The following is a 27,923-nucleotide window of genomic DNA, read 5'->3' on the forward strand; positions in this document are numbered from 1 at the left end:
ATTGTTTTATTTAGTATCATACATAAGTCAAGTATTGCTGTGTTCGTAATGGAGTCCTGCCAAAAGTGCGGCAGCAAACAGGTCCGTCCCTCGTCCCGGGGTAACGGGACCAGCGCGTGACCTCAATAACGGCTTTTTGGAAACCGGCTACATCCCATTCCATACCACGCCTACAATAGGACATTACTGATCTTCTTCACAACTGCGCTCCTTCCAATTATTTAATCTATGTGTATCCACTTTTAAGGAGTTAAGTAGTTTAGGAAACGACGAATTATTTAAAATATTACATGTGATAGACTAAAATAAATGATCAAAGTCGCCAAAGGATTGAAGAATAATTAATTTAGAATTAAGAACAATTTTATTATTGTAGTGTTAACTGATCAATAACAAAATTCAAATGATTTATTTGTGCAACATAGGTGTACATAGATTGTTAGTGTTGTTACAGTTCAATCAGTTTCACAATGTGGCGTCTTACGGCATACACATTTTGAGAGCATGCATGTGAAAACATAACTCAATTAAATACCTACATTGCATATATGTATTTATTTAAAAATCTTTGTTATTAAAAATTATTTTATACATAGAGTACATACCTAGTACATAACTCTTTTGAACTAATAACAATTTTAAGGCTTTATAACTTGTTAAGATGTAATAAAATAATTCAATAGTGTATTGTTGAATATTCTTGGGGCCATATAGATTACTTTTTTTTAATAGCATTATCTTGGGTACAACTGAATGCAATATTTTCCCCTGTAGTCGATTGCTTTTATTGAAACTTAAGAGTAAATGAATTCAAACGAATTGAAATCTTATCTACTCTCTTGGGAAATGAATAAATGAATTCAAACGAATTGAAATCTTATCTACTCTCTTGGGAAAAATCTAATCGATATCTTTATCTATCAAATAGCTTTTTCATATGCCAAAATCTTTAAAATCTGACTGTCGAAATTATCCAAGTTCTGTTAAAGACTTGTAAGTTACGCTATTACACTGGTACTAGTCTCCTATTTGTGTTTTAATTTAACTTGAATGTTCTAGGTCAACATACGTATTGTTTACACAAGCTCCAATTAAAATATTTTCAGCTGAGGCAAATAATACAGAAGATAAGAGTTACAAAGTCTTTCTCCGCCACTGCGCGAACCTTTAACCGGTTTCAGCAACCTAATTATTTAAAAAAATATATTAAGAGCATCCTGTTCGTTGTTCGATGTCCACTAGCGACGATCAGTGGCAGTGGGCCATGTGACACCATTTACAAGAAATTAATAGCAAGAAAGTCTCTCTAACGCGCATATAGCCACCGAACAGACAACTACCATATTCTCACTTCGAACATGATTAAGAACCTCGTCATTTTTTAGGGTACAGTAGTCAATTTCATTATTTCTTTCTATCTTGCGGCTTGTCTCACTGAACAAAGGTTCGGCGACTTCATAGTTATGAAAATATCTATGGCACCAGCCATTTCCTGACTGACCGATATACACAATAGTTGCTTGTAACTAACTACCTACTTACATACATCATTATCATGGTTTACAGTTAAGTTAGAATATTGTATTTGTAATCCGACTATGGATATCAAGCAGCTATCGACTTAAATATAGCGGATAGACGAATTTAAGAGGGGTCTTTTCTTGAATACTCATCTTCTTCGACAGTCACCGCAATTAACCAGGAGAACCAATCCGTGAATCAGTCGAATACTGTTATGGACGTTTCACTTTTAGAGACACGTCCCCCGCGCCACCCGCCGTGTCCGCGAAACCTCGTTTCAAAGTCAAGTACAGCCTACGTGAGGGGCGAGACCTTTCCCCCGCCGCCCCACCAGCGCGCGGCAACTAGCGCGAGAGCTCCACTGACTGGCTGCTTCAGGCGGCATGGTGAAAACTCGATTCGATCGACGTCAGCTCTAAACTTGCGTTTAGTGTCCTCCTTGTACCGACGCGTAGGTTTCGTTAGATCAATACAATAAGCTAACATTATGTTTATTTAAGTATATATTAAAATGATATACCTAACAGGATTTTGCTGATAATTTAACTGGGATTCGTATTAAGATGTTTCTCTGTTAACTACCTATATAATGAAATTATTTTTCAACAGCGCAGCGAATGTGCTCGTAATTGCTAAAATGTAGGATGAGATCTGACACCGAATTAATAGAATGGGCGGTAATGAGCATCGCATAATCGTGTCGGGTCCCGTGGTCGCGACTTCGCGACCACGTGCGGTTACAGTTAACGTACGGACCGCGTGACGTAGCTAACTGCGCGCACGCTTCAGCGCGAACAAGGCCGTTCGCCGCCGCCGCGCGCCTGCGCCGGCCGAGCGCCCGCGCACTCCACGTGCTGGGGAACCGTACGTTCCTCGGGACCCCTGAATCGCATTTACATAATCTAATCGTGTGAATACACACGCACGCTGCATATTGTACGCAGATACAGAGGATACGGTTTTACTTGATGATGGCAGCTATATCACATTTGTTTCTTAGTCCTCTTCCAACGCGCCAGGCATACCAATGTAAATGTAACAAAAATTTCAACTTATGAACTTTAAATGTAAGTGTACATAAAATAATCTACTACTAGAAGAAAATAATTAGGTACATATGTAGTAAAATTTTCATTATCCGCCATTAAATAAAATAAAGTTATACTGATATACAATACTAGCTTATGCCCGCGGCTTCGCTCGCGTTAGAAAGAGAAAACGTAGCCTATGTCACTCTCCCTCCCTTCAACTATCTCCACTTAAAAAATTACGTCAATTCGTCGCTCTGTTTTGGCGTGAAAGACGGACAAATAAACAGACAGTTCTTTCCCATTTATAATATCAGTATGGATAATTACTGGTTAAAATAATTACAAAATGATGCAACACGCCGAAGCGCCCAATTCGCGGCCCTCGCAGACCGTTACTCCGGAGTCGGACGAGCTCGCGAAACCCGCGTTTGCAGACCCTAGCGTCGCCCGCGCCGGCATGTGGACGCGGCTCACTCGCTGACCTACATATTTATGATTCCGTAGCCGAAATGGCTAAAGCGGAACCCTTGCTGTCTGTCTGTATGACAAATCCATTTTACCTACTCGAAAATACGGTAGATTTATTTTAATGACATTTTAACGAAGATTATATATTTAAATAGTAATTATACGATCATAAACACTAATATTATTTATCGGCCTATTATTACCGAAGGTAACACTTTATTTTCTCACTTGTCTCTCAATGGGAACAACTAAGAAAAAGGCAATTTACCAAAAGTAAAACTTTATTTTAATGCATATACAGGGTGGTGCTTTACTATGATTTATCCTGAAAGTATATTGTTATTTAATTAATTTTAAATCAATTTGTTATCATTTTAAAGCTAGGTTAAACAAAACAAAAAGGCATTAAAATTTTATAATTTTATTGTAGGTGACAACCCTAACTACCGCTATAAAGTTACTATTTACATTTGCACAGTATGACACATGTCACTTCACTTCACTTACCTAAAATATTACACTATTTACATGCGATGTTCGAAAGTACCACCATGTCTGATTATGCACGCTGCTGCCCGTGCTCGCGTATGTCGGTGTACCTGCGACAACATTTGGGTGTGGATGTTTCTCCTACGAAGGGTTTCAAAGGCAACCGTAAGCCTATGCCTCATCTCTTCTGCGGTGTTACACTCTTCTTTGTATACCATATCTTTTACAGTACCCCACAGAAAGAAATCGAGTGGCGTCAGGTCCGGAGATCTAGGTGGCCAACGGCGTGGTCCAAATCGCCCAATCCACTGATTTCCGAAAAGCTCAGTAAGTTTCAATCGAACTTCATGTGTGGAATGGGCTGGTGCTCCATCTTGTTGGTACCAGATAAGTCGTCTTTCGGCCAATGGCAAATCTTCGAGATAGTCGTAAAGTTCCGTATCTAAAAGGTTCATGTATCCCGCTCTGTTGAGGGTTGGTGGTAAAAACACAGGCCCTATAATGGTGTCTCCGTGAATTGCCGCCCAAACGTTCACTGACCAACGATACTGGTGTCCTGTATAACGATACGCGAATGGGTTTTCTTCAGCGTAGATATGCTCATTACGGCGGTTCCACATTCCGTTTCGTGTGAATAAACTCTCGTCGGTCCAGATTACGCGTTTGAGAAACTCTCCATCGTCCGCCAACCTTTCCAAAAGCCACCGGCAATATGCTTCCCGGACAGGGCAGTCTCTTGGAAGCAAAGCCTGAACCCTTTGAATTTTGTACGGGTGACGGCCGGCACGTTTTAATATTCGTAGTATTTTTGTATGGTTCGTTCCAAAATGTAGGCCCGCCTGTCTCGAACTAGCTCTTGGATTTCGATCGAAGTATTGCAGTACCCTCTCTTCAAATTGTACAGCGTGCTGCACAACGCGTCCACCGCGTTGGTCATCCTGCCCCGTTCGTGGTACGATGTTTCTATTGTTGGCAACACGATCAATAGCACGCATAATTGTCATATGTCCTGTAGGATGAGGTGGTGGGTACCTATTTCGGTACTGGCGTAAGGCCTCGGCGGCATTGTAATTGCACTCTGCGTACAAGAAAAGCAAATTTAAATAACCTCTACCATTTAATTGAGGCATTTTGAAATAATTTTTAGCACGATATGAAATTTTTGCCAATGACAATGTCAAATTGTATTCAATCAATCGTCAAGCACAAAACTGGCCAGTATCATTGTCTTAAAACAATGTTTATGTAAAAAGTTTCGTTGCTACACGATAGTTGCGTTACCTACTCTGGTTAAATATTCTTAGCGAAGATATTTCACTATTAAAACATTAGATTAACTTACCGATGGATATTTAACAGTGTTATTAGAAAAAAAAAGAGATAGTATGATTTTCTTTGCCTGTAGTTAAAAAGAGTAACTTCCTTGCCAAACTTTGGTTGGCATAACCTTTTTGTTTATTATTTATGATCGGCAATCTAGACCTGTCAAATCATACATTTATTTAGCAGTGACACGTAATTGTCATTTTATTTATGTTTAGTACAAAAGGTCATTGAACTTAAATACATCAGGTCATCGCCCGATCAACGTTCTAGGGTTGAAACAGGTGGATTTATGCACTAAATTTTAACAAGCTTTATCTCGTAAACGGAAAAGAATATTAACATAGTTTATTGGGAAATTATAATGCTCCTAGGGTGAACAATGTCCTGTTTAAGTAAAAGATCGTCGTTCTGTTCCACCCGGTATATCATAAAAAACCGTAAGCTTGTACTATTATATCTTCTGTACCGAAGTAAAAACCGAATTAAATATCTTAGGCATTGTAATAACCCATACCGAATTTTATATACCTAGGTACATACCTACTTTTAAGTTTACATATGTATCCCAAAAATAATTTTAACAAGACTCCTAGTCCATTTCTGAATGAAGTGAAATGTGGGTCAAGTTGATTGCCAAATCAGGACAATGCCCGTGCGCTCTCTCGCATGCTCGGAGCAAGGCTCGCACCCAAGGTCTCCGCGGTCAGGTTCTTGCAACTGACATGGCCGATATCATTTACATAACTCACCTAACTAAAATATTCACAGGGGTTGAGCTTTTTATTAGTAAGAGGTTATTTTTAATACATGCACAATATTTTTAATCAATCAATACAGTAGTCCGTACAAATGTAATACTTAAGTTTAGTTTTATACCTACTTATCTGGAATAAATATTTTTCATTTTCAATTATCCGGATAGACGTTTAATTAATTAATGGTTATTTATCGCCATACAGGGCAAAAACTTAGTAAGGTGCATTATGGTAATTTCGAATCACAGAAATGCTCGTGTGATTTCGAATGGGGAATCTTGATATGATGGAAATAACGGTGGTTTTTATACAACTTTCGAAATTATCCTATGCACCTTACTTAACTTATTATTGATATAAAATATTAACTAACTAGCGTTTGCCCGCGGCTTCGCTCGCGTTAGAAAGAGACAAAAAGTAGCCTATGTCACTCTACATCCCTTTAACTATTTCCACTTAAAAAATCACGACAATTCGTCGCTCCGACAACAACAAACAGACACACACACTTTCCCATTTATAATATTAAGTGTTAAGTATGGATAGCATTTCTTAAGCTTCAGTCCAAATTACGTTCGAGTGAGGAGATGTTAGTTTCTCAAATTGCGCTCAAGGAAATAAAACCTCACAATCATTATTTAATAATTTTCTCAATTCTACTTAATTTAAAAAGATAGTTTGCAGCCATTGAAATTTTACTCACGCCCCCGTAGTTATCTTAAGCGGTTGAACCCATCATTAGAGGCAGCCTATTGTGATCACCCCTTTATTTACATCGTCCTTAAATCCGGAACGAACCGGAAATCGTTTTAATAGGTGCAGGATGTTGAATCACATGGCCGGGGTAACCCGAGCTAGCCCACTAACCCATTGAGGCTCTAGCTCGTCAGGTGTCTCGGCTGTCCCGGCATCGGCACGGGAGCCCCTGCTATTAGTTCCGGTATTTACTTTATCTACTTCATTCCAGCGGCATCAACTTCGCCTTATTAATACCGTTTACTATGTGTGTATTGGCGAGTTTTTATTCCGCTAACCGACATAAATTGTTCATTCCTTCTTTTTTTAATGTTACAACAATATTTTAAAATATCATTGGGCTGTCTTTAACAAAATTCAGTTTTCTACTAATTATACATAAGTAGGTAACTTTAAGAATCATTGCGTATTATCTCCCTTTTATATAAATTCATATTACAAATTGCAAAGAACAGTCTTTACCTAAGACACGTAGGTATTTAAATACTTATCACGCATCATCACCAATTAAACCATTATGGTTTATAACCACCGACAGGTTCAGTGTCACGGTGGGCTTGCACCAGGGATCGGCTCTAAGTCCTTACCTCTTCCTGCTTATTATGGACGCTTTGTCGTCGGACATACAGGAGGAGGTACCCTGGTGTATGCTTTTCGCCGATGACATTGTGCTTGTTGGTGAAGACGGGCTCGAGGTACAGAGCAGACTCGAGAAGTGGCGGCAAAAGCTAGAGAATGTTGGCCTGAAGATCAGTAGATCAAAAACAGAACATATGTTCTGTGATTTCGGCGGTCTCTCTGGTTTTGCTGCCATAGAACTCGATGGCATTTTATTGCCGGTCTGCTCCGACTTTAAGTATCTTGGTTCGCTCGTACAGTGCGATGGCGATATCGACCGCGACGTGAAAAACCGTATTAGCACGGGGTGGATGAAATGGCGACAGGTCAAGGGAACCATTTGTGACGCCCGGATGCCTCTTCGACTGAAGGGCAAAATTTATAAATCTGTCATCAGACCTGTCGTCATGTATGGATCAGAGTGTTGGGCCCTAAAGGTAACGGATGAAAAGAGATTGCATGTAGCAGAGATGAGAATGTTAAGATGGATGTGTGGCGTCACAAGAATGGATAAGATAAAAAATGAGTATATCAGAGGAAGCCTGAAAGTAGCACCGATAGTTGAAAAAGTAAGAGCGAATCGACTAGCATGGTATGGACATGTAATGCGGAGGGATGAAAGGCATGTGACGAGAAATATATTACGAATGAATGTGGAAGGTGGTGGAAGTAACGGGAGGGGAAAACCGAAGAAGAGGTGGATGGACTGTGTGAGACATGATATGGAACTAAAACAAGTTAATGATGAGATGACGAGTGACAGAGATGTATGGAAGAGAAAGACATGCTGCGCCGACCCCAAGTGACTGGGATAAGGGCAAGAGAATGATGATGATGGTTTATAACTCAATATTATAACAACATAAAAAGTAATGTGTAGGAAATACACATTTTAAGATTTATGTAAAATATTAATAAATAAGTATTAATTATTAGATATTTAATGTATCTGTCAAAACGGTTATAAATAAGTACCCTTTACAAAATAACATTTATAATATGCAGTTAAACAACTGAGTGCCCCGAACACAATGTTCCCACACCATACAAGCACATGTTCTTTTTTTGTACCTGCCGTTCCAAATTTCATTCAAATATTGACTGATTGAAGGGTTCGAGGTACATCTGTCGCAGCCCTTTATCTTGCGCTCGGGAGAAAGCCTCACGCGATGGGAAAGCCTTACTTAACGTGTATTTTGGGCAACATGTGTTGCAGAGCTGTATTGTCCTGTTAGGCATGGCATGTGTCCTTTAAGTCTCAAAATGTTTTTAAGAAATTCCTTATCTTTACCTGCATTTTGAACAGAATGTTATTAAATAAATACTATGTCATAAAATACTCATGTCATGTTATATACTAGTAGGAAGGTACTACCAATGTGAAATTTATTTGTTTAGAAATTTTAATAATGGTTACCAATTTAAGGAAAATTAAAAAAGGACTATACTTAGCATAATATAGTCCGTTGCTTCTGGAAAGTTATGTATGAAAATGTTGGCATAATTAATGGAAGATTTTTTTTGATTGGGATATGTACATTACAGGCCGAAGTTATTTTCATCAACCCTCCCCGTCCCTCCCCCTTCTGCGTCACCCCTCTTCCCCCCTTAAATAGCCGAAAATGCGGTTTTTCGCGATTTCTGACAAAACCGTTGTAGATACAGAAAAAGCGTGTAGGAAAAAAGTAATCCTTGATAAATTTACTACAAATCGTTTATTGACACTTTGGTTCTAGCACTTATAGGTTTCGCGTGATCCATCACGAAAGTTGGTCCTTTACTGCAATTTTCTTTAGTGAATGTTAAGTTTTCTCCCAAATTGCTTACGAAATCTGTTTGATATTACTAAAATATTATAAACTGAAAATGAATTTCAGGGGGAAAAATCACTACCATGGGTGGGACTTGAACTCACGGCTGCTGGATTGATACTCCAGGGCTCTACCAACAGCTACCAAAAGCTCATCCCCAGTCATAGATACACTATATAGATCAATGGTACTCCTAGCGACTACTACCGTGAAAATATTACGTCTTAAATAAATACTGGAATTCCAAGACATATTGGTAATTCCACCCATGGTAGTGATTTTTCCCCCTTAATTTTATTTTAGTCATAAGTTACAATATTTTAGTTATATCAAACAAATTTCGACGATTTCGTATGCATTTTGGGCGAAAACTTAACATTCACTAAAGAAGATTGCAGCAAAGGACCAACTTTCGTGACGGATCACGCGTAAACTATAAGTGCTAGAACCAAAGTGTTAATGAATGATTTGTAGTAAATTTATTAAGGATTACTTCGTTCCTACGCGCTTTTTCTGTATCTTCAACAGTTTTGTCAGAAATCGAGAAAAACCGCATTTTCGGCACTTTAAGGGAGGGTAGAGGGGTGACGCAGAGGAGGGAGGAGTGGGGAGAGTTGATGAAAAATAACTTCGGTCTATAACGTACATATTTCAATTTAAGAAAACCTTCCATTAATTATGCCGTAATTTTAGCTAATTTCCCCCTGCTAAATAGGTATTTTAAGTAAATTTAATGGCATGGAAACAAGCTATCAGAATCAGGTGTAGCCGGCTAGTTGCCGGCTGTCGCGATGAGCAGCTTTCTCCTTGCTCGCACCGAGGCAGCAGCTACACCGCGTCATCGTCATCATACTCGTACTAACTATAGGAACCTGTACCTACTTTGCCAAACCCGCTCAAGTCGACAAATTTCAAGGCTTTCAAAAACCGTACACCCTACGTGGAAATTAGTTACTTAAAAGTTGAAATGTAAGTTAAATATTAGGAATCATAAACACACTGGTAAATTTCGCTTTCGCGGACCTGGTATCCGCATGTCGACTTCACAAAATCGCGTCTATTTTGCGTGAAAAGCTACTAACAATTATATTACAAAACGAATCATAGACTGATTTAATTCTGCTTTTGCTCGCAAAGGTTATGGAACATTAGATTGGTCACAATCACAACTCACTACTAAAGGACAATGCCTTTTGGTACACCATAGACAAACTCTTTGTTGAGACATGTCTGTTGCTACATATGTGTTGTTATCTTTTGCAGAACAAGTAGGCAAGGCACTAGACAAGTACGTATAAACTGCGCACGCGACATTAAAATCAATACAACGATCGGGCGGCCAATGGCCATCGCGCCGTGGTGAAAGCGCTCCGCTGACTCGGCCGTCGGGATCAGCTGATCACCACAATCCTGACCGATGAATATGATTCATTTTGAAATAATATACTCATCTAATGTTTAAAAGAAAGAAAGGTAATGTAGGTACATATAGGTATCAATAATAAAATATGGACATTTTAACTCGTCCTATAATAAATAAATACATACTTAAATCTGATCACCAAGTAAGGCCTGACTCGTAACGGATTTGTCAAATTCAAAACTGTTTTAACGGTACCAGAGCCGGCCGAATCAAAGTATGTTTTTCTATAATGTGTTTAAAATGTATTTAAAATTTATTATTTATTAGTAAATTCATCATTCTCCATTTCTCCTCGCTCATGTTGTAAGTTTTGTTGTATGCCCTCCATCGTACATCCGACAGTGTTTTTCGACACATTCTTAGTTTTAGTACTATCAAGGACTATCTTTTTTTAAATATTTTGGTGGCTTATGGTTGGTGTCATTTAAATGAATGAATTTCTTAGACACTCCATCCTATTCCGGTTAATAGGTGAATACTATGAGACTTCGTTAAATTAAGTTTTTTACCCGATTTGAAGAGCGTTGGCTTTAGCAGGCTGCTGGCTTCATAGCTGTGGTGGATGATATCCAGCTATTGTCAGAATAAAGTTGAAAGATCATATTATTAAATAAAATCTGCGAACAGCTTCGTTCAGCAGTTTTTGTTGTAGATTTTTTATCGAAAAGTGGTTACTTTGCTTTAAATGCTTAGTAACGGACACTGCATCGACTGAATTCCTAGTAAAGTGGATATTTGGAGACTCATCTACATTATCATTGTTTCATAGGAATCGTAAAGAAATTGCCTTTCAGATAAGGTATAATTTTGGTTGCCTGGTAGTGTTGAAAATGATTTAAATGCAAGTTTCGTCAACAGGAATCAAGTTTTTGACAGCAATTTGTCGCCGAATTATTTTCAGCGATCACTTTAATTTTATCTATCTAGTTAGTTGAGAATTGCTTTTAAACATGATTCTAACATAATAATTTTGTGAATCTGGCAATTTGAATGGTGTAATGTATATATAAAGTAAGCTAGAAATTATACAAGAAAAAGCACTCTGAATTTGACAAATCCGTTACGAATCAGGCCTTACATAACTAGAACTGTGAAACTGTAAGGAGCTCTTTGGCTAGTTCCCCGTTTCAAATGTTTAGTATGCAATGACCCCTCGTAATAGTTCTAGGTATCATCAGTTCTACCATGTCATCAATTCATCTTGCCTGACATAAGAATGGCCGAATTCGTTTATCATCCGTGAACTCGGTCAGGTGCAAGGCGATGGTTGGCAGTCGTGTTGCACTTGACATGTCGCCTTGTTGCCAGTTCGCGTGGTCATTGCCGCGGATCTAGCGTGCGCGGGCGCGGCGCACATCTCCGGCGCGCGAGTGAAAGTTGCGCAGCACCCGCCGCCGCCCGCGCGTCCCGCGGTATATGTGTCACTGGTAGACGTAGACCTTAGCGCTTGCCAATGTTAAACACTATTGACGACTCGCTAATAACAGTTTTAGCTTTCCACTGTATTTTACTATATGTATGGCGTACATGCAACTCTTGTGTTGTGTGTGATATAAGTATTATGGTAGTAGTACGCGTACACCTGTACGATACTCATAAAATTGGCTCTATTTTGGGGTTACACGATTTCCATGTCACTTTCCACGCGAGCTAAGTATTCAATAAATAAGTGGAACTTTACTACAGAAGAGGCATGGTATGGCTGAAAGAAGAGCGCAGAATTTTACAAGTCCTTACTATTGCACTCATCAATAGGCTATACAATATATTTGCGCCATTGAATTGAAAATATAATGTGACCGTATAAAATAAGAGCAAATAAGGCTATAAGCGTGTATAGCGTATACATATTTTCGGCACTGTCTGTATTCATAGCTGTGTTGTTGACTGTTCACTTCAATTTCTCAAATTTCCAACGTGTACCTACATAATTTCAGTTATGGTCCCAAGAACATAGTGGTTTAAATTTTATTTTTCTGGGCCGCTGAATGTGTCACCTAATAGTCGTAGTTATCACTCTCTTAAGGTCGTAGATGACATAGATTATACATTCATCCTTCGCGTTGAATCCCAAAGCTTAATGAGTCACAGTATAAGCGCGCCGTGTAGCAATCAGCGGCGGGTCGCGGTGGGCGGCGCGAGCGCAGCTGAGGCTGTCCTGCAGCTCTAAGTGCGGAGACATCAACCATGGCTTGGTTCACGTGGTCTAGGATACAGACGCGATTGTACCCTAATTTGCTGTTACTTATTATTATTTAGCTCACGTCAGAATAAAATTTAATTAGACGATAAAAGCACCCATACCTACTAAGCACTAACTATGAATATTTAGTGAAAAATTAATGTTCCTTTCATCTTAATTAACAAAATAGGTACATATTTATATTTTTCTAACGATGATAGTGTTTGCATTTCTAGATGTCACGTATTACAATTTACATCAGCCAGGCAGGCAAGCAATGTCACGTGATAAACAATATAACGTCAGGTCGTCATTTTCGCACTATATTTACCTAAGTGCGATAGGGACGTACCGATGCGATAAAGTTTATCGAACTAATGTGCTATGCCCGCAGGAATTACTAAATTACAAATTATTGAAATTAGTAATTCAAAAACATTGTCCGGCTGTGTAAATTATTGACTTATGATTTTGGATTGTCAGTAGGTAGGTACAAGAGTTACATTAAATAGACTAAGTCGAACTCGGGTAGGTACTACTTAAGTATTTACTTAGATTAATTCGATCTTGCGAAATAATGTGTGAAACCCGTCACGCCTGTGCCCGACTAATAGTGTCGCATCCAAGCGTGTGCATCAGGAACTACCCGACAACCTTTGTTCAATAAGTCACAGGATATTTACAGTTACACACCCACACCTACCTAAAGTTTTAAAATCTTAATGTTAAGTGCCGATATCAGCGGTGGTCTTCAAACCAAAGACTTTGGAATTTATTTTAAGAAGTCGGTTTGGGATCTACAATCTACCTACTATTTTTACCTACGTCGTTGTAAGGGATGTAATCTATTTCATAACACGTAATTATGATCTGATATTAATATGTCGGACATTTTTTGTTATTTTGATAGAGTTTATGAATTGATTCAATGTTTTTATTTTGTTTTAATCATTTTTTTTATTTATTATAATTCCTTATTATCATCACTTACAGTCCAGCTACTCATGTTAAAGGAGTGACAGTTACCAAAGTAAATTTACTTAATTACAACATAGAATGTTAGACTATTGTAACTGAGCTCGTCGTCGTTATGGATTCTAGGTATCGGCTAGGGCTACTAAATATCGTAAAATATGTCTCGGTACTTTAGAATATGTCCAGATTGATGCATGTACATTTGCGGTATATGTATATATTTGTTACTAATCAGGGCGTAATGCAGGGCGTATTCGTACGGTATATATTAATTAGCGTTGAATATTATTTAAGTCGTGAAGTTACCCTAACCACGATAGATACTTTTAATTGTTTTCTATAACAATATGTTTTACTCATAGAAATTAAAGGTGACTAACTAAACTAATGCATAAAGTTATAAATGGAAATAAGTTAATATTAACTAGGTAACTTAATTAACATACACAAAAATGTCATTAAATAATTCGCAATCAATCTGTAAAATGTACATATATTATGTAGAAACATGACGACAAAACAACATAAAATAGAACATTACGATACAAGTGCGTAAAAAAGGAAGTTCGAAACGAGTAGCGATAAATTAAAATACGACCGAAGGGAGTGTTTTAAATCGACGCGAGTTGCGGCCTTTTCGCACTTGTATCGTACGACGTTTTTCAGTACAGATGGCCCTCCGAAGTTTCGACCTGACATATAATGAACCACTTCTCGCACTAGTGCGTAAAAACACACACCATCTGTACTGAAGAAACATAATTAACGTTGTATTATAGTTTTAATATGTGTATTATGTATTAGTAAACACGACCTGCCAATCATTGAAGCTGGTACCTACTAAAAAATTGACACTGATAATTTTTAAAAATCAAAAATATGTAATAGAATATCAGGTTAAATGCAAGGCAGGCCGTGCGTAGTCAAGTGATATGGAGAAGCTTCCAAGACTTACCAGGTTGGAGTTGGTGGAGAGCGGGTAGGAGCGCAGCGTGTCCTGTCACAGCCGAAACAACATCATACACAGTCCACTTGAACAACAGTTCCTCGAGAGTCGTGTCACTTTTCAAATGTCACAGGAGTCACTTGTGTGCCTTCAACAGCGAACGAGGGAGAACCCAGAGTCGTAAATGGGGCAACAAGCACGGGATCAGGGTGGAAACTAGAAAACAAGAATGACAGACTTTAGTAGAATAAGTAATCTACCTATCGAGTTAGAAAACGATGTCTACCAAAAAAAACGACCACAAGATACAAAGCAATTTTACTATATACCCACGAAAGGTCAATAACATGCGTGTTACGTAGTAGGTATCTACATAGAAGCTTAGTAAATCATGATATTAATTATGCCGATATGTGGGTAGATCATACTAGATATACATATTAAAACATTACTAGGTAAGTATTTATATTTACTGACGATTGATATTTAATTATATTGTAATTAGAACAGTGCTAATTAAGTGAAATAAATAATTTCTAACAACGATATTCATAAAAAATAGTGTCGCCGCGGACCGGCGCGCGCGCCGTTAGAACTGTAAAAAACCAGTCGGGGAAGCCGAAATCTCAACAAGCCACGGACTCACGAATTTTCCACCTCACCGTGGCAGAAGACTATATATTACGGTAACTCATAAAACTTTATTGTTTCACACTGGTAACTTTAATGCTAGGCACATGCTGTTAGTTTTGAGAGGCAAATTAGTTTATTACGAACGTTAATAATGAAAAATAAGACAGAGGAAAAGTGTGATTGGCATAAATAAAAATTAAATAACAAATCCCTCAATTATTTACAAGGAAGAAAGAAAAAAATAATTAGAAAATAAAACGGCGTCCAGAGTGCTTATCCACTGTGTACTCCAACAATCCGCGGCACTGTCACGTCACTTTATAAATGCCAATTACAAACATTTCCCAAAAACACCCGCAATTTGCTCCATTTTTCACAAAATTTTTAATATTTTTCGAAAATGGAACAAAAACGTGTTTCAAATTTTTTGAACGTACACTGGTTTAAAAGTCGCTGTAGTGACACTATTATAGTTTGTGGTCCAATTTTAGCGGGAGTGTAACCGCACTGCACGAGAAAAAAGCGGGCGCGTACCGCGCGTAGCACCGACGGACTGTGGCGCGGGCGCACCCTACTTGCTTCCCACCAAAATTTTCTACCACCACCGAGCGGCCAGGGCGGCTCACGCGCGGCCCGCTGCGGCCCGCGCGCTCTGTGCAGAACCGTCGCCGCCCATCGGGTCGTAGCGCACAAATTACTACATTTTCGCAAATGAGGTATTTATAGTACTAATGTATAATATATCCTTAGAGGATATATCCTTAGAGTATATATTATACTATATAGTAATTTATATTTTTTCTTATGAGTAAATGTTGCCAATTTACTTCTAACTAATAAGCTACAGAGTTAAATGAGTCCTTTTGCAAAACGTTTCTTTGCAGAGTATATAGGTCAATTATCACTACAGTTGTGTTCTCTTTCTCATAGTGTTGTGTTTTCTTTATCTCTTATAATGTGTAGTTTATTAGTTAGATACCTGATATTTGTGGTTAAAGATTTTTTATTAATCTCAAAAGAAATTTACATTTTTTGCATGGCATTTCTGCTGTAACCGCTGCATAGAAGTTTAAGTATGTGGTAACGTAATTTCGTCAATTTAGATTCATGTACACGTACAATACAGATGTATCGAAAATATCTGGCTTATAAATACAATGAGAGTTAAGGCAAGACGTACAAATGAGATTAGCGGCACATTTCTCTTTAAGTTGGTAGCCCCCGCGGGCAGCTACTCGTATCTCCGTTGCGTACGGGCACTCGCTCGCGCACGCCGCGCCGCCTACTTCCAGCAGTTGACAGCCTACAGACCTACAAACGATGCTTTCACTCTGTCTAACCGTTACCACCATCCATTTAGACATTATTTTTGCTTGTATTAATCTTTGCGCAAATTTGCAGCCACATGGTAAGTGGCACATCGAATGATTTTCTTTATTGGCCCTTCAGTGTCTGGTCCTCCTAAGCTTCAGCTTCGAGATGGAAATATTTTATCCATGTTTAACCTTGACTTTAATTAGTTTTTGTCTTAGTAACTGTACTTTATTGGAATGCAGTTATATTTTAGCCAGTAAGGTGACCTCGATTAGCGCTGGTGGCCTAGCGGTAAGAGCGTGCGACTTACGATCCGGAGGTCGCGGGTTCGAACCCCGGCTCGTACCAATGAGTTTTTCGAAACTTATGTGCGAAATGTCATTTGATATTTGCCAGTCGCTATTCGGTGAAGGAAAACATCGTGAGGAAACCGGACTAATTCCAATAAGGCCTAGTTACCCGTCGGGTTGGAAGGTCAGATGGCAGTCGCTTTCGTAAAAACTAGTGCCTACGCCAAATCTTGGGATTAGTTGTCAAAGCGGACCCCAGGCTCCCATGAGCCGTGGCAAATGCCGGGATAACGCAAGGAGGATGATGAAGGTGACCTCGATTAAAATTTAAAAATAATTAAAGACGTGAGTAAATAGAATATCAATTTTCGTGGATATATATTGAAGTTATAATAGAAAACATAATTTGACCTGATATCTCGAACAACTTGAACAGGTCCAGATTATTCCTTATCCTCGTCTACTTTACCTACAACATTGCTGCATTGGCATCTTCAGTAACAACCCCCGGTGCCAACACGGAATCAGAACTATCAGAAGTTTTAGTTCGTAAGTTGCAAGCATACCAAAGTAAAGTAATATTTGTTAACTCAAGTACAGTCACCGGCAAAAATAAGTGATGATTTATGTACCTTGTCTTATTAACGTCTTGTTTGAAATGTCACACGAAATTGTCAACGATAAAAATCGACAGGGTACAGAAATCATCACTTCTTTATGACGGTGACTGTACCTAGTTAGATTCCATCATCATAGTTAGATTTCAGGCTTTCTATATCTACAATTAGTTATTTATAATAAGATAATTTTATTGTACTTTCATTAAACTGTTGTATTTTATGTTATTGTACACAAGTGTAAATGTTATTTGACGTGTAATATGATTTTACCAATAATTATGATTATGATTATGAATGCGGGTTCTAGACCTGCCCGGAAGCGTATACATATAATAAAATTTTCCCAACATATAAAATATACTAAACACATCTGAGGGTGCATATTTTTTAAGAGGATACGATACCGAAGCACGAATTCAAATTTGAGATTTTTAGGTCTTTATCGCCGTCGCGCTGACGGGGGTGGAACCCACAGAGAGGCCCAAATTTGTGTGCGTGCGCTGACGGGGGCGCACGCACACACCCCGTGCGTGCGCGTGGCGCACGCACACGCTCCGCGTCTCCCCGCCGGCGCAAGTACTTACTCGCGCTCAAGCGCTCTCTATATTTGTCTAGTTTCGGACTTCTGATGCATAATGTTTTGGACTCCGTGAAGATATTAAGTGTACTGATTTGACTAAAATGCAAATTTGTAATGTTTTAAGGAATGGTAGAAACAATTCCTTATCTTATACATAATGTGATTATCTTAAAAGATGATTTCTTTTAAGATAGTCACATTGTTAGCGAAATAAAGTTATTCGGTATGTAAAAAGCTAAAACCTTTTCGATTTCAAAGAGAAGCCATATTATAGGAGTAGGTACGTACAATCAACCAATTAATCTGAATCCTAGGTCATAGGCCAATCTAGACCCTTTCACAGTAAAAGTAAAACTGACTTCTGTAGCAAATAAAGGACGGTGTCAATACGACAGGGTTCTAGAGTGGCCTAGGATTCTACATAATTGGTTGACAGTATCTACCTACCAAAAATGTATGTGAATCTTATTCTTTTTTTTTTGCACATGTTTGACAGAAGTGACAGCGTAGGAAAATTTAACTAGGTAACAATTTGGTACCTATTATACTTACCAGACACCGGATTATGTTCCAAGGTAATTAGAACTTTTTAGCAGAATTCTAACAAAAAATCTGCCAAACAAAATCTTATTGCATATGAAGCATAAGGACCTTTTTCAGATGGAAAGCTACATATGCATCTTATATTTCTAATTTTCTAGGTTGTGTATACATATTACCTACCTAGCATTAGAAATACAAGGCTTAGCACAGAACAAGACCAACCATAAAAATGCTTAACTAATTTGCCAGCTAAATTTAAACCTAGGTATCGGTACTTAAACGTATAGATACTTTTGATATTTTTATTATTTAAAACTTATTTATACTTACATATCAGCATTTCTGTTACCATAGAATTAAAACGTATATAACACTCATTTCATCTACCAACTAAGGGCATCTGTAATCTACATACAAATAAGGCCCGGTTAAAAGTCTCGAAATGTTATGTACATTTTATAATTAGATAAGTGTAAATGGGTCAAAAAATTGGGTCCATGTGCAATTGTGCATTAAGTAGGTGCACTTTTCCCAAATTGCTGCATGTATGAAATAAGGCCCATCAGTAACTTAACAAAAAATAAGGTATTTCTTACATACCGAATTAAGCGTAATTGTGTCGCTTAACTTCAAACCTGGATAAATCCATTCTGCTACAAGGTTAATATATATTTTTTATATATTCAATCTTAAAGCAGAATGGATTTAAGTACCCAAGTTTGAAACTAAGCGACACAATTGATAGTATGTATCTAGGAGATATTTTCTTTACAAAATCGTATTATTCAAGAGCGCTATGATAAACGCACGTCGAAATAAAGTAAAATTGACAATATTTACCGATGAGATTGTGCTCTGTGTGTAATGGTAAACATTAATAATATGAAAAGTAATTGTTTCAGTCAGAGCATCTTCACTCGTCAATTTCGTCTTACTCTTTAGTTGTGAAACATGGGTGACAAAGGACGGTCGCCGGAAGGAAAAGAATAAAAATATATGGATACCTATATATATTATAATATTTATCCCGTAGGACAGCAGGTTACTTCAAAGTACTTTAATTAACTACCTAATTTTAATGTTGTCTTCGGTTCCCGTCGTCGTTCGTCGTTCGTCGAATCCCGGTAAGGGTATTTATTTGTGTGATGAGCACAGATATTTGTTCCTGAGTCATGGATGTTTTCTATGTATATAAGTATGTATTTATCTATTTAAGTATGGTTTTGTATTTATCTATGGGATATGGGTTAAATTGTGGCGGCGAGAGGCTTTCGTTTTCTTTCAACCCCTTATTTGCCAAGAGTGGCACTGAATCTTTAGTAGTTTCATGTGTTCTGCCTACCCCTTTATGGGATACAGGCGTGATTGTATGTATGTATGTTATCTATTTAAGTATGTATTATTTATTTATTTATTAGTAAAAACATGTTTACATGACATTACAGTAAAACCAATGCGTCACGAAACTTAGATAAAAAAAAGAAAAAAAAACAGTAAGTAAGAACATGAAAAAAAACAAACAATAAAGTTTAAAACTAAACAATTTATTTGGGCGATGACGTAACAGCGTGGCTCCTTTGCGTCGTTTGCCCCGGTGTAGGATTCGGCAAGTTGCCCCGGAATCGCCGAAAAACCACACCTTTCGGCCAGAAGTCTGCGCTCGCGATGGTGTCCTGCGCTATATCGTCGCCTAGCACCCATAGTACAAGCTTTGCTTAGTTTGGGCTAAGTTGATCTGTGTAAAGTTGTCCCCAATATTTATTTAATTATTTAATTACTTACCATAATCATAATGTAATAAAATGTGCATTTTTTCGTGGTTACCAACATGCATACCAACCATAAAAATGCTTAACTAATTTGCCAGCTAAATTTAAACCTAGGCTATTTAAACGTATAGATACTTTATATACTTTTATTATTTAGATCTTATTTATACTTTTCGGCAAAGCATTTTTGTTACCGCAGAATTAAAACGTTGGTAATACTCATTTCATCTACCTACTAAGGGCATATGTAATGTCAATGCAAATAAGGCCCGGCTATTAAGTTTCGAAATGTTATGTACATTTTATAACTTGATAAGTGTAAACGGTTCAAAAATTTCGTGCAGTAAGTAAAAAAGTAAAAAGTAAGAATTATAAAACAGAAAAACTATAGGTCTTATTTGATGCAGGTATGAAATAAGGCCCATGCCGCCCATGTGTCCACATGTTCACAACCTTCGATACCCAAGAAGTAGCGCTGCGGAAATAGAGATGGATCGGATATAATCTTCAAAGATGAGCTATCAACAGCGCCAGTATTTGAGTGGTGGCCTCAGAGTGGAAGGCGACCCCGCAAACGCCCAGTACTTATGATACACAATACACATAAACACAATACATTATAATATTTATTGCCCCGTAGGACAGCAGGCTACCCCACACTACTTTAATTAAGTACCTAATTTTGTCCCTTTAAACTTAATATGAAATAAAGTCTGCCTATCTTGACCACATTGACCTTGACGCACTGCTTGTCTTAACAAGGGGTTCAAGTCTTAACTTGAACCCCTCTAATTTAGAGTACCATATCCTAAATGCATAGTCCTGAATAAATGTGTTTTAGACGACAGACCGTAGTATAAATACTTATCACAAAAATTGATGATTGAATTCATGAACACAATGTTTACACAAAGTTATAAAACTTAAGAAGCGAGCGATGGGCCTTATTTAGAGAAGTAACTATTTAGGGCATTTTTTGATTCTATGTCTGCGAAGAAAATATACAAAACGGCATGATTGATAAAACTTAGAAGAAATATAAGCACTGGGCCTTATTAAGGGCAGGTACTGGTACCAACCTGAACAAACTATGTATTACTAAATAAGGCCCATCGTTTTTTTAAATATTTTAAAACATGACTTAAATTATTAATATTATGTCTGTTTTTATTGTGTGTAAAATAAGTACATATAATATGACTAATATAACTACTTACCTAATTGGTGTTCGGCAGAATAGTAATAAATAAACAATGATGACCGAATACCAAATTTTCGGCAAAATGGCTGAAAAGACCGAATACAAAATAGTTGCCTAATATTCGTGGAATCTATCGTAAAATACAGCATAACTTTATAATTGTTACTAGTAAACCAATGACGAGAAAAGTTATGCATGTATAAAATAAACCTATACCTGTATGCAATTGTTACGTACCTACTTATAAAAATATGGACTTAGTATTTCCACAGAATATATAATACAGATTCAAACTTTTACGATTTTTACACATATTTAAAATTGCAAACGGGACTTAATCGCGTATTTACTATGTTTTAAACACTAACCTCCGACGTTTCAAGGACGGCATTGTCCCCGTGGTCTCGGAGCAGACTGGTCTATTTTGGACCACCAATTTTAAATATGAACATATAATAGTACGTATTTCTAACTAAAAAGTTCGTCAAACACGGTATGTCGATATTTCGACGTAGTATATCGATAACTTTTCACATCACTAGATTATCGACATTAGATGTCGAGTATTTCCCATCACTTTATTTCAGTGTACGTATATAAAAACTTAGCCCCGCCCCTAAATTTGGTGCGATAGGGACAACTGCAGCTCAGGCGCGAAATCCCGCGTAAAAACTGCAAAAATCGAGGTTCCGCTCTCGACTGTTTCCTCCTCCAAAACTTAACCAATCGTTACGAAATTTGGAAATCAGAATGACAAGGAAATTATCTGTGTCGGACCGTTTCGTTTTTTTGGATAATTGATCTCAGTTTTGAATACCACGCCTTTCTTTCTGGCAAATTCAATTAAGCCGTTTTGGCCAACTTTGAGAGGCTCTAATTCCTTTTAAAACAAAAATATCAAAAAAAGCAAAACGGTCCGACACAGATATTGATAATAAAAGTCTGTGTTGAAAAAACCATTGATCTAGCTTCAAAAACCAGAGAGGAAACAGGCGAGAGCGTTTGTATGGAGAAATGAGGGGTATCGTAGCGTCTTAAGACGATACGATAGTTGTCATGCTTACTAAATTTATTTTTCTCACTGCACCCACATTCGCGAATTTCTGTTTGGTCCTATGGTTGACTGGTAGAAAATGCCTTAGTTAAGGCATTAAGTCCGCCATTTGTACTTTTTTCCAATTGTGCAATAAAGTTTAAATAAATAAATAAATACAGGTCAATTCTCCATACAAACGCTCTCGACTATTTCCTCCCTGGTTTTTGAAGATAGATAGATAGCAATGATTTTTTCAACACAGATTATTATTATTTTTATCTGTGTCGGACCGTTTTAATTTTTATTGCTATTTTTATTTTAAAAGACGCTAGAGCCAATCAAAAATTTCTAAAAACGGACTTTTTCAATATGGCTCAAAATAAGGTGTGATACTCAAGATCGGTAACAATTAGTCAAAAAATCTAAGCAGTCCGACACAGATTATTTCATTGTTATTAAAATTCTCAAATTTCGTTCCGTTTGAATAAGTTTTGAAGGAGGAAACAGTCGAGAGCGGAACCTCGATTTTAAAGATTTTTTCGCAAAATCTTTTAACTGAGTTGTTCTTAATGGACATTTTTTTTCGATAAATCTAGTTAATAACACTAGTATATTTAATTGAAATTTCCAAATTGAAAGGGGACTCCTTTCCATTTTAGCATTTTCGCTCCCGTAGCGTCTTAAATAATATGTATTTATTTGCAATTCATATGTATTTATAATATGTATTTATCAGTCGTTTTATACAGGGGTAAATGTAACATATCTCTGATATATCAGTTATTTACTTCCCTAACAACTGGTATAGTCAATAGATATGCCGTTGGTGAATTATTTTTTGCTCTTTAGGAAGGCCTACACAGTCAAAATTTTAACTTTTACAGGGTGGACCAATAATGCATTCTTAAGGTTCATTTTCTTCATTTTATCGTGAACGAAAAGTAAAATATACAACAAAATTCAATTACTGTCCCTTTATTCTTAAATAATACCTAATAGATCGCTGTTAGTAATTCGGTAATTCATGCCAAGTGTACTCATACGTCACATATTAAACACATAATTTTTCCAGATTTTCCATAACCTAGAAATTTGGTGTGACCGATGTAAACACCTTACCTGAATAATGTACATGTACATATATCGAAGGTAATAATTTTAAGTACCTACAATAGGTCGTGAGTGTTGGCCAAAGCTCGCGCCGCGGCCCCACGTAGCAGCGGATTCGGCGCAAACGACGCGACGCTAACTGATGCCCCAAGCGCGGCACACTGACCTGCTTCCAGCTCGCTTTATTGTCTTATTTTGATATGCTCCTTTGTATCATTATCATTTGTCTCACTCATCATTCACACAACTTCATCGGAACATTTTTATACAAGACTTTTTCTATTATAAAATCCGCCTTACAGATAATTTTTTTCTTTCATCAGTTTTGTCAATTAGGTCCGAATAGGTAAAGTTTTGGTTACGCAAATAGACGAATTAAAGCACAGACTTAAGACGCAACAGGAGGGGTCAATTCTCCGAACAAAACTCTCGACTATTTCTTTCCTGATTTTTGAAGCTACCCAATAAATTAAAACATTTTCTGTACAGATGGCCGTCTGAAGTTTTAACCTGACAGAAATGACCCACTTACCGCACTAGTGCGATAAAAAGCACCATCTGTAGACACTGAAATAGTACATTACGATACAAGTGCGTAAAAAAGGAAGTACGAAACGAGTGGCGATAAATTAAAACACGACCGAAGGGAGTGTTTTAAATTGACACGATTTACCGCGACGTTTTTCAGTACAGACGGCCCTCCGAAGTTTTAACCTGACAAAAACGACCCACTTCCCGCACTAGTGCGATAAAAAGCACCATCTGTACTGAGAAAAATATTGCAATATATTTCACCTGGGTTGTTCTTAACACAATATATATTTTTTTACAGGTATATTAGGTCACATACTACCTAGGTATATTTAAATAAAATTCCAAAATTCAAAGGGAGCTTTTTCTATCTTAGCATTTTCGCTCCTGCTACCTCTTAAGCACTATTCATACAATGATCGCTTGTAACCTGCAGACCAATCCTAATTCGAACGTGTCCCTGACATCCAAACGGTATCTGAATGATGTCAGTTAGTCATCCATCGTAAGTAGGTACGTGTACGGACAAGCCCGAGCTAATGAACGAGCAAATTATCTTTAACTGACACCATTCATATATCGATTTTGATGTCAGGATGTAGGTATGGTACATACTTCATTTTTATCTCGAGACCTATACTTTCAAATTATGGAACAAGGATTAATATAAATAATGGGAATCCGCCATGAGTTAGTTTAACGGCAGTAATAATAGTACATTACGATACAAGTGCGTAAAAAAGGAAGTTCAAAACGAGTGGCGATAAATTAAAACACGACCGAAGGGAGTGTTCTAAATCGACACAGTTACGAATTTCCTTTTCGCACGCGTATCGTACGACGTTTTTCAGTACAGATGGCCCTCCGAAGTTTCGACCTGGCATATAATGAACCACTTCTCGCACTAGTGCGTAAAGAAAACACCGTCTGTACTGAAAATAATTTTATTGCGGATTTTAATTAGACTTACCTTTTACATACATTTAGTAGAACTATAGACAGAAGATAATAGGTACCTTAACATGGCCAAACGAGATGTAACTTTCGTTTACATATTGCAGCTACAAAATATATTTACAGATATTTCATATAATGAATGAGGCTATATATTAAAGCAACAGGAATCCTGAAGCGACCTTATACATATCAAAGCATATACGAACACTGACACCATGTTCTTATTTCAAGACATACCGTTACTTACAGTTTACTTAATTAAGTGAAAAACTGTAAGTCATTTTTGCGTAAGATTTGTGTCATTGTAACGGGTCTGTGTTAATGCCCCTATTCTGTTCTGTGTAGGCGATCACAATTGCACAACAAGTTGACATCCCTCCCGAGAGCGCTGCCGAAGACCCGCGTCGTGGTCGTGGCCGCCTCCCAATGAACACCTGCGATGCCCTCGCCCTAAAACTAAATCTTTAGTATCCTTCCTGTGCAACACATTTATACAATGTTTCACTTCTCTTCAAAATGTACCTAATTATTTTCAAGTATATGAAACTGCTTAGTAGGTCAACTTCTTTTACAATATAAATGCATACTAAACTTTAATCGAAAAAAGTAAGGTACAGCGGGGCAATTTCGACTGGGGTTGTTCGAATTGCAATTGATCCATTTTTTTACAATTTTTGCACTGGAATGGAAAAATGAATCAGTTACAATTGTCCCCCAGTCGGGATTTGCCCCACTGTACCTTAGGTATATTTTCATAGAAACATGATATTTCCGATACTTATTCTTCACTTCGTAGTCTTGATTGAACTTACCATGGCTGATATACTTATATATAACTGACTATTAGCAGCGATTGTTAATTAGTTAATTATTCGTTTTATTGAATTAAATAACTTAATTATGTAAGTAGTTAGTACGCTGTATCACCTGTATCGTAATGCTGATTATTTTGTTAGAATCACACGTTCTTATAGCCCCGCCAAGTCATTATATAATGGAATCTGACGTATAAAATAAGGCAAGGCTGTTAAAATGGCTGCCAACTAAGCTAAACAATTCTTAATTTTAGGCACTTTCCATTTGCCTGCACCTGAGTCCCGTCGATTTTGTGCGACTGTACGACGAAGCAGTGCACGCACTAATAACGCCACGACACCACAAAGATTTGCTCGTATCATTATTTATAATAATTGCGCATCCGATTTCACCGTTACAGTCGTTTCGTAGCTGGCCGGCCAGGCAAAAGGCACAAAAGATTTCAACGCGCGGCGGTGGCGCGGTGCTGTAATTTCTTACAATATGTACTTCTAAATCTCTGCCTGTAACTACGCTGGTTATTTCTTACCCTAAAAACATAGGTTAGGTTTCAATATTTATACGACTACACATATTTATAATTATATTATACTAGCTTTCGCCCGCGGGTTCGCTCGCGTTAAACTCGAAAATTGCGGAATGCTGCTTAAGAAAGTTAGAAAGAGACAAAAAGTAGCGTATGTTACTGTCCAGTCTCTCAATCTCTTCAACTATCTCCACTTAAAAAACCACGTCAATTCGTCGCTCCAGGGTAGGTACACTAGAAAAGACAAGCCAAGGCATGACGACCGTAATGAACAGTAGATATGTGTATATTTATGAACAACATATCGATAGTAATACAAGCGTAATCGATTGACAGTACTAAAAAAAGGCATATAATTAACCGGGCAACTAAAATATTAAACGGGAAGTTAAGTCGGGCATACAATAATATAATTTGGCTGTGTTTTAATATTGTGGCGACAAAAAAAATATATGAGCCTCAAATATTAAGCATCATTATTATTGAAAAAACGGCAGCAAATTTCAAGCGACAAAAATATTTCCGAGGAACATTAAACAATACTTTGGCGACTAAAATAATAATTGGCACCTAGTTATTGTAAAGCGTAAGATTTTTAATATTTGTAGTCATATAGATGTTAGCACCTAAATAATTATACTTAGCTCATCGTTTAAAGTAGTATTTAAAATGCGGAGGCAACTAAAAAAATTAATTGGGAAGTAGGTTTTTTAAAACACATATAAAATCGTTTCTTTATGAAAACGGATTGAAAGGTAGCTACGTACCGATGGTCTCATCGGAAGATCAGCGCTGGAAGTCACCAGCAACACGCTGAGGTGAGGCCATTTCGTGGCACTTCATTCCTTTCTGTCTTGTTGTTATTATGTGTATTTTGTCTTGCCTGTATTTATTCGTGAAAAATGTTTATTCTACTCTATTCAAACATCGTATTTGCGACCCGTAAATCACGAGTAGTATTTAAATATCTCTATAAGGGAACGCGTACCAAATCATTTTATAATAAGTACACAGCAAAAAGGAGTGTATAAGCTTCTAATGGGTCGGTAACGCGCATATGATACCCCTTGAATTGCAGGTGCCCATAGATTACGGTGACCACTTTCCATCAGGCCGATCGTATGCTTGTTTGCCAGTTTGGTATTTTAAAACATTACCATGATAATCGTATAGTATAATATTACAAGAACAGAATTATTTACTGCTAGCAAAAAAGTGGGTTAGAGTTTGGTTATTTTTTTAGTAGAATATAAGTCCTACCAAATTTTGGTATGGCATGATTCTTAGATACTTTGTATAAACAAAACAACGATAGCAAAAAGGAAATGAAATACAGTCCCAGAGGCACCGTTAGGTACGACGACGAGCGAAGCGAGGAGGAGTGTTAGGTATCTTGCATCCCCAACACACATGACTCGCTATCAAAAGAGAAATAGGAAAAAGATGGACAACTTTTTACCGCCTAAATATTATGCAAACAAAAATCTACGGAAGTACTCATAATTTAGAAGATTATTTTGCTCATGAACATCATGCCAGCATAAGATTCGATATTTTAAAATCTGCGGAACGATTTATGCCAAAGCATATTCTGAGTAAGGTTTTCCTGCCAAAAAAATGAATCTTTCAGAGTGATGTTAAGACTGCGTAAGGCCGGCCTTAGATTCGATAGAGTAAACGTAATGAAAAGTTAAAT

At 37.4% G+C, this 27,923-nt stretch overlaps 2 protein-coding genes across 3 annotated transcripts in view; one reads left to right on the plus strand and one right to left on the minus strand.

The window, feature by feature from the left end:
- LOC125241956 (ichor) overlaps positions 1-27,923 on the minus strand; it is a 122,930-nt gene that overhangs the window by 30,654 nt on the left and 64,353 nt on the right. The window contains exons 1-2 of one of the 2 annotated variants that reach the window (XM_048150671.1): positions 15,372-15,495; positions 14,311-14,517 (exon numbers count right to left, since the gene is read on the minus strand). The gene's annotated coding sequence lies outside the window, so the exon portion shown is untranslated. Of the gene's footprint in view, positions 1-14,310; positions 14,518-15,371; positions 15,496-27,923 lie in introns of those variants that run through there. The other variant, XM_048150672.1, reaches the window with a different exon arrangement.
- Positions 6,949-11,658, plus strand: LOC125240449. The gene is made up of 2 exons (XM_048148343.1): positions 6,949-7,258; positions 11,507-11,658. Exons 1-2 carry the CDS (start codon positions 6,949-6,951, stop codon positions 11,656-11,658), a joined length of 462 nt encoding a protein of 153 aa, XP_048004300.1.

This window comes from Leguminivora glycinivorella, chromosome Z, assembly GCF_023078275.1.
Source record: "Leguminivora glycinivorella isolate SPB_JAAS2020 chromosome Z, LegGlyc_1.1, whole genome shotgun sequence".
NCBI lineage: Eukaryota > Metazoa > Arthropoda > Insecta > Lepidoptera > Tortricidae > Leguminivora > Leguminivora glycinivorella.

Bases quoted from the DNA above. Each gene is read 5' to 3' on its own strand.
- LOC125240449 (XM_048148343.1), top strand. From the start codon at position 6,949: ATGGACGCTTTGTCGTCGGACATACAGGAGGAGGTACCCTGGTGTATG. The intron at 7,259-11,506 runs GTATTAGCACGG...CCTTGTTGCCAG, and splicing joins CGACCGCGACGTGAAAAACC to TTCGCGTGGTCATTGCCGCG.